The sequence below is a fragment of the Rhamphochromis longiceps genome, linkage group LG10 (assembly GCF_057381845.1).
Source record: "Rhamphochromis longiceps isolate RC_006_pf linkage group LG10, R_longiceps_female_GT1.1, whole genome shotgun sequence".
NCBI lineage: Eukaryota > Metazoa > Chordata > Actinopteri > Cichliformes > Cichlidae > Rhamphochromis > Rhamphochromis longiceps.
Genome location: NC_140566.1, coordinates 24,862,297 through 24,870,083, shown reverse-complemented (window position 1 = coordinate 24,870,083; position 7,787 = coordinate 24,862,297). Strand labels below are relative to the sequence as shown.

Below are 7,787 nucleotides of genomic sequence, written 5' to 3'. Positions count from 1 at the left end.
AGATATACCACCAGGTGTCATGGTAGTATCCATATAATATTTAGCATGATTTAAGATGATATAGATGCTTTAAGTACTTGTTTACGTTACTTTTAGGAGTAATAAAGATTCAACGATTCTTTTATTGTCAATTTTCTACATGTACAGGACATACAGGAGAATCAAAATGCTCTAGGTGATGTATAAAAATCAAACCTGTGTAGAAGATATGTGCAAGATATGAATAAAATAAATGAATAGAGAAGCTTGTGACATGTACAAGAACATTAGTGCAAATGACCAAAAGCAACAGGTATGACCATGGTGCAAATTGCCTGGTGGATAAAGCTACTCAGCAGTCTATTGGACTGAGCCTAGATGTTGTCCTTCCCCCAGGGAAGCTGAAGAGGGAGGGTGAAAGGTGGGAGTGGTCACCAGCGATGCTTAAGGTGAAGTCTCAGGCCTTTTCCTTATATCTTGTGGGAATTAAAATGTCCATGAGGGAGGGCAGAGTGGCAGAAATGATAAGTACATAGTACATTGAATTTAAAAACTTTAACTAATAAGCTAAACCAATAGGTACAATAGCACTGAGAGAACTCCCCACAACAGGCAGGGGTTATTTTAAAATGTTGATGTTTTATGCTGATGTCAGCCTTGTTAAGATGTTAGTCAAGTACATTATATTCATCATCATTGTGTCATTGTAAAGCCATATAATGTTCTGAAAAAATATTTTTTAAATGCTTGAAGATGATCTAATGGAAACTTTTCCTAATTTGTGTGACTCTGCCCTTTGACCTTAAAGCATTATGAACTAAAATCAAGTATTTTATTATGTTTACTCATAGGATTGCAGCAGAACTGGCTGAAATTTGTGGTCAAAGATGGTCAAAGAAGATATCTGAACATTTTTCATATTATTTATTACGAGGCCGGATGTCAGAAATCTTCTAAATGTGTATATTTAATACAGTGCTGTATAACATTGCAACAGATAAATATGTCATTAATACTACTACTCAAGCTAAATTGACAGAATCTTTAAAAATCATTCATGTCAGGTATACATCAGTAATTTTAAAAATAAACAAGTTCAAATATATACAAAATATATGAATTTTGATTTTGTGCAAAAATACATGACTTTCCCCCTAATTTCCTGCTGCGTAAGGGGAGGGGAGGTCTGGAAACAGGGGCTCTTCACACACAAGGAAATCGTCACACAATTCCAAAAACACAACACACCAGCAACTCAGCTTGCCCAGGGCGCCAAGAGAAAGACAATCCTGCACACAGGAACAAGCGGTTAATCCAGCGAGAAAAAACAAACTTACTACCGAGGTTACTCAATAGTCCAGCGATGACATGTTTCCAGCCACTGCCTTAAGTAGTGGACACTGGTGAAGAGATGAGCCACAGGTGCGTGATGATTCACAGGTGCAAGGGCCAGGGGCGGGAGCCCGCGATGAGCTCCACCCAGGCGACACACGGTGAGCGCGAAGGAGAAGGAGAGGGAAAGGAAAACAAGAAACATATGTAGCCAACCTGGGTCAGCTGGGCAGACACGGGGACCATGACAACTTAGATACTGACTTGGCCATTGAAATGATCTCATCTCTGTACCACGCAAAAATCTTTGCCCATGTAGACGTCAGTTTACGTCCTTCTGCTTCTACTACAAGAAAAATTGTTTTTCATTACATCTATTGTTTTGTGATGAGTGATTGTTCTGGAATAATCTAACCTTTATGTAACCTGTAGAAGCAACTGTAAAAATACTTGGTATGAGAGATACATTTGACTTGCAAGTAATACAGTGATCAGCACATGGAGGGTGTGTCAAGAAGCAATACAATGCTAACTACTTAATCTACAAGATATTGTAAAAATATATGTACAGGCTATTATTGTAGCATTCTTGTTTAAAACATGAATGCAGAGCTGTATACTTGTACCTCAGTCGATGTCTGTATATTCAGAACCATGTAGGAGGGAGCTCTAATTTCAAATATGTAAATGTGTAGAGAAATCTGTAAATATGAGTTTTACTACACCCGTGCTCTCTACCATGCTGTAGAGAGCAAGTAGTATTTAACACAGAACATACCACCAGGTCGCAGCAGTACCGGTGATTTAACCCACCAGCTGCTTAGATGGTGGTGGTGGTGGTGGTGGTGGGGTTGTCGATGCAGTTTATAACAGAGGACAGGAGTCACAGGCCTGGGATCATTTGCTAAGGTAAATGATCTGGTTCCTACATTAAATTGTGCTTTTCTCCTCAAACACTGTCCACTCAAAGTGCTTTTATACATATTTATATTGGAGAATGTTTCTCTGACAAACCTGCTACATAACAAATGACAAATTTGTCCATTTTTTACATTTTGTTTCTCCCTAGTTTATTTCTGACCTTCTTTCCTGTACAGTTTCACTGATTTGATGAAGGTCCCACTGGGATTTTCACATATTTTGAGAGCTTACTTCATGTGTGTGTGTGTGTTTTTCCTTTTTGTCTAATGGCAGAGTGCCATGAGAGGAACTGTGGTACTGGATGAGGAAGTCAGAAGTATGTGATGGTGGTGCAGGAGATGTAAGAGAACAGCAAAACAGTGATAAGGTGTGCAGTAGGAGTGACAGATGAGTCCAAGGTCTATGTGGACTTTGGTGTTCAGGGTGCATGAGGGTCGATGAGTTTAAATACCTGGAGTCAACCAAAGCACTGGACAGTACACGAGTGGTGAAGAGACTGTAGGCAGGCTGGAGTGGGTGGAGACGAGTATCAAGCATGATTTATGTCAGGGTAAAAATACAAGTTGGTAGTGAGATAGTTCATTGGTGGCACTGACAAAAAGACTGGCTAATGGTAGCAAAGCTAAAGAATTTTCATTGGGAGTGAACAAGATGAACAAGATTAGAATATATAAAACAAATTACACAAGGTGTGAGTTTGAGATGCATTGGAGGAGGGATGCTGGATACACTGGACAACGGATTTTGAATATGGAGCTGCCAGGTAGGGATACTGTAAGGACAGGGATGAATAATAATTCCTGTTATATTCTTGATAAACAAATCCGTTTTCTGATAAAAAATCATTAAAATCATTTATTCACCTTTACATCAAACTTGTGAACTAGAATTAGTGTTATCATTCCATGCAAGCCTTTTGAGTGACTAAATAATGCAGTAATCAGCACTTGCCACATGATGGCGCCAATGCTTTTCACAAGTAATTAGAAGCAATAAAATACAGACCATATGGTCTGTACGATATTATGGGCAATAAATGTATGCACAATTGCAATATCTGCACTTATAAGTTAAAAGCTGTATATGCGTAACTCAGTCCATGTGTAAGTAATTAGATTTGTCACACTCTGAACAATGCTCAATGTTCTCATGTGTATGAGTCTGCAAATACATATCTCAAATCTGTTTATATAAAGAATTTAGTACATTTGTAAGAATTAATGAAATTCACCATCAGTGTTTAAAGGTATATGGGGTGTTTAGATAAATATGCCCCTAGCAAGAAAAACATCTTTTCCGGCAAAGTTGTTGTTTATTTTAACAAGAAACCGAGGTTCTCAAGTGATCAATCAAGATATTAAGGAATTTAATTCTTATTATTTCTGTCTTTGTTTAATTTTTTATTTTTAGTTTGTATCAGTAATTATCCATATTTTGATGCATTGACCTGTAAATAACTATTTTTAAGGAGAAATGTTTGTAAAATAAAGTAGCTGAATATAGCTGTATCTCAATTGCTTTTTACACAAATTTGTGAATGTAAATTTTAAATGTTTCATTTTCAGTTTTCTCTCTTTAGTTACGTTTCAGTACATGCAAACGTTGCCTCGTTTAAAGAGAAAAAAAGTGTAAAGTAAGTGTAATTCTTCCCAAATCTTTTTGTTAACAATTAAATAATAATAATGAGAACATAAACTTATTGTGCCTTTTAACTTGTTACATTGCATACTTGCCAGATGTAAGATGAACTAACCAAAATAGTTTACAGAACGTAAAGTAGAAGAACAGAGCTCTTAGTAAGAATAGAGTTCTTAGTAAACTGGGTTTGAATATAACTGCTTCCGTTCTTATCATAAGAGAAGGCAAACAGCAAGGAAGACCATAAAACCAACCCTCTGCCAGTGAAAAATCAGTCACTGAGTCTTACACAGCAGCGAACAATACGTGACCAACTTTTAAATGTGGTGAGTGACAGCCTGGAATTTGAATCTATGTAAGCTGATAATTAATTTAGCATTTTGGATCAATAATCCATATATGCTATTTCACTTTGATTGCCCATATCTTTTTTAATTTATTATGAATATTATGATTATTACTATTGTGTTATTTTTTATCAAATGCATTTTTTTTAACTTAGCCTCACAATTACTTGAGTAAGATTAGCTAAACATAACCTTTTAACCTTATATATATTTTCTTCTAGCATTAAAAGTAATACGTTATTATAATCAAATTTTTTACTGCTGTGTTATAGAAACAATGATTTCCTTCTACATGAGTATTGCAGTTCTGGCAACAACGGCTTTGGCAAAAGGTATTTACTGTAAAGTAAGATATTTTACCTGGGTTTCAATAAAGACACACTGAATGAGAGAGTAACGCAGAAGGCAATCATTCGCACATTCAAAAAAATTGACTTAAAACAAAAGATAGAAATCATCTTGGACCAACTTTAATGTTAAATTTACATGAATTTTTTTTTAATATAAGAAATTAAGGATGTATCTCACCCCGTGGTACTTCAGATAGGCTCCTCCTCCCCCCCTCCCCCGCTACCCTGAATTATACATGCCATAGAAAACGGATGTGAAAGGCAATAAATTAATATAATAAATAATGTTTTCCAGTTGGTGTAAATGTTTTAAAAATGTGTTCTTTTTTGTTGTTTTAGATTCAATTGTGTGCCATTTTTCAGAATCTCCTGGAAGTCATCATTGTTTCGGAGCTGCAGGACAGCTGCTAATTTTTCATCTGCCATTTAAACCTAACTCTTCACTTTTAATCATGAAGGATGACAAACACTGGATTTTATCAAAAAAATATCAGGGGAAAATAAAATTAAATGAGGAATATGCGGATCAGTCACAAAGCATAAGCAATGAAATGCTTAAGTTAGGTAAAGCTATGAAGAAACACTCAGGATATTACGTGTTGGAGGAATTCGATCATCATGGAATATTACTGAAAAATGTGAAAGTGTATTTGAAAGTACAAGGTAAGTTTATTATCATTATTATTATTTATTTGTTTATTTATTTTTTTAAATCAAGATTTTGTTCAATCTCAGGTTTTTTAGGTTATGTTATTAACAAAACACTGAATGCACAAATTGTAAAAAAAAAAACAAAACAAAAAAAGGTGAAAAAGTATTGGTGGCGAATGACTTAAGATAAACAAATGTCAGAAATGAAACTTAATGATGTCTACGCTTTAATTTGTATCAACAACTACAGCAGCGTACTTGCAGTTACTACTGAAGAATAATTTGAAAAATAACTAATTTTTAGGTTAAAACTACTGATTACCACTTTAACCTTTCAAATGATTTGCAATATTTATTTTGTTGTTTCAGAAGATATTGAAACATCCATGTACAATGTACTGTGAATTAATATTTAAACAGAAAAGTGGAAAATTGAATAAAAATTCAAAAATAAGATACACTGACCAAACAGGATTCATGATTACATTATAATTTTCATCTTAGACTTTCAACTAGTATGACAAAACAAATTAATAGTTTTACATTTTAACAGGATTTAATAATAATGTAATTAGCTATGAGACAACTTAAATTATTAAATAATTCTCATTGTTTTTCTGATTAACAAAAAAGAATAGTTCCTCTGGAACATGTTTTCTTTCTTTCTTTCTTTCTTTCTTTCTTTCTTTCTTTCTTTCTTTCTTTCTTTCTTTCTTTCTTTCTTACTTACTTACTTACTTACTTACTTACTTACTTACTTACTTACGTACTTACTTACGAATCTTTCAGCTCCAGTGTCAAAGCCAACACTGTCTCAAACATGCTGGGCACCAGAACAGATGAATGTCAGCTGCTTCTCTGAGGGAGATGTACAATTAATTTTGACTCTGGACAATCACTTTCTGATACAAAGCAAAGACCAATCAATGAGCAACTGGACAGCTGAGAAATCCATTGTTTCAAAGGTTACCATCAACTTGCATGGGATGCTGACAGGAAACCTTATGTGTCGAGTTTGGAACAATGTCAGCAGAGATGAAACAACTATTCACCTGGTAGCCTGCAAAGGTAGTACATTTGGTTAACAGATTAATAAAAATTTTTGACATATCACTACACACTTTCTTTTCAAGGAATTTAAACAGGTTAAATTAAAGCAGCGGTCCCCAACCTTTTTTGCGCCACGGACCGGTTTATGCCCGACAATATTTTCATGGACCGGCCTTTAAGGTGTCGCGGATAAATACAACAAAATAAAACTAGTACCGGTACCGAAAAAAAGAAGATTTATTCATAACACACGTGAAAAGACCCAGAAAAACCGAGTTAACGATAAAAACAATAACAAAATAATGCTGAAAACCGATAAAAACCCTGAAAACCATACATTTCACACCTGAGCCTCAACTCTTGCGGCCCGGTACCAAACGACTCACGGACTCAGGGATTGGGGACCGCTGAATTAAAGTATTAAAGCAAATTAAATTAAACACGTCAGCTTTCAAACAGAGTCCTGATATTCAATATTGTTTGACATTTGCTTTTGCATTCTAGGTTCTATTACAACTTTGACAGTGGCTGTGATCACAAATGTCATCATGCTCTTTGTCATTGTGATTTTGAGTATGGTTATAAAAAAGTTTTGCAAAAAAAGAAGTCCCGCAAAGGCTAATGAGGGTAAGTAAAATAAAATAAAGAAAAAATAAAATAGGAAATATATTCAGGAAAACGATTATTTAAAGAACATAGTTTCCTTCAAAACACAAAACACTCTTTTTGCTTGCTTTTCTCCCACAGGTAATTTGGATGATGAAATTATCTACACAGATGTTAGAGTGATAAGAGAGGCCAATTGAAACTGCATTTTCTGCACTGAAACCCAATGCAGAAAAATCAACATGATAAAAGTTCCAGCCCTGAACTTGATCTTTAGGCGGATAAGCAGCTATTAAGATAGATGGATGGATCAGTAAATACATACTAAAATCAGCATCGAACTCCAGGAAACTATGTCATATATGATTGTTCTAACCTGGGTTTTTTTTTATTTTTATTTATTTGTTTTGCTTTAATGTTGAATTTTGCTTTGTAGTTGATTAAAAAAAGTTCAAATTTTAGCAACCATACACAAACACACACACAGAAGATCACTTTTTAAAATCACAATATAATTGATATTAGGGCTAACGTTATAGCACTTGAGAGTTTTTGCGATTTACGTTGAATTGTGCAGCTATATGACATTTTTACTAAACCTGTATTTGAATGTTTGAAACTATTTTAGAACTTTTTAAATACTTGGAAAAGGGAGAAAATAATTTTCTTTACCCTAGATCCTGGTTTCTAATTCAATGGCCATTAAAAATGAAGTATGAGTGATGTTTTTATTGAAGGTGTGTAGGATCATTTATTTCTTTATTATTATTTCCTAGATGCTATGTAATGATTCTCAATGACTGTTCAATTTTGTGATTTTACTGCATTTTCCTGTAGTTTTTTTTGTCTTTTTCTTTACTGTAGTCACCAGACTTGTACATTGCACTGTTTTCAACCTAAAAGTCAATGTCTC

The 7,787-nt window shown here is 34.5% G+C and overlaps 1 protein-coding gene across 1 annotated transcript; it reads left to right on the top strand.

Annotated features, from left to right (window-relative positions):
- Positions 1-275: 275 nt before the first annotated feature.
- LOC146660983 (uncharacterized) lies at positions 276-7,074 on the top strand. The gene is made up of 5 exons (XM_085421673.1): positions 276-507; positions 4,907-5,230; positions 6,008-6,286; positions 6,773-6,895; positions 7,016-7,074. Exons 1-5 carry the CDS (start codon positions 276-278, stop codon positions 7,072-7,074), a joined length of 1,017 nt encoding a protein of 338 aa, XP_085277799.1.
- The last annotated feature ends 713 nt before the right edge of the window (positions 7,075-7,787 follow it).

What these genes read in the sequence shown, in the direction of transcription:
- LOC146660983 (XM_085421673.1), top strand. Translation starts at nt 276, where the DNA reads ATGACCAAAAGCAACAGGTATGACCATGGTGCAAATTGCCTGGTGGAT. An exon ending in CAGAGTGGCAGAAATGATAA is followed by an intron (nt 508 to 4,906) that starts GTACATAGTACA and finishes TTGTTGTTTTAG; the next exon opens with ATTCAATTGTGTGCCATTTT. An exon ending in TCACCTGGTAGCCTGCAAAG is followed by an intron (nt 6,287 to 6,772) that starts GTAGTACATTTG and finishes TTTGCATTCTAG; the next exon opens with GTTCTATTACAACTTTGACA.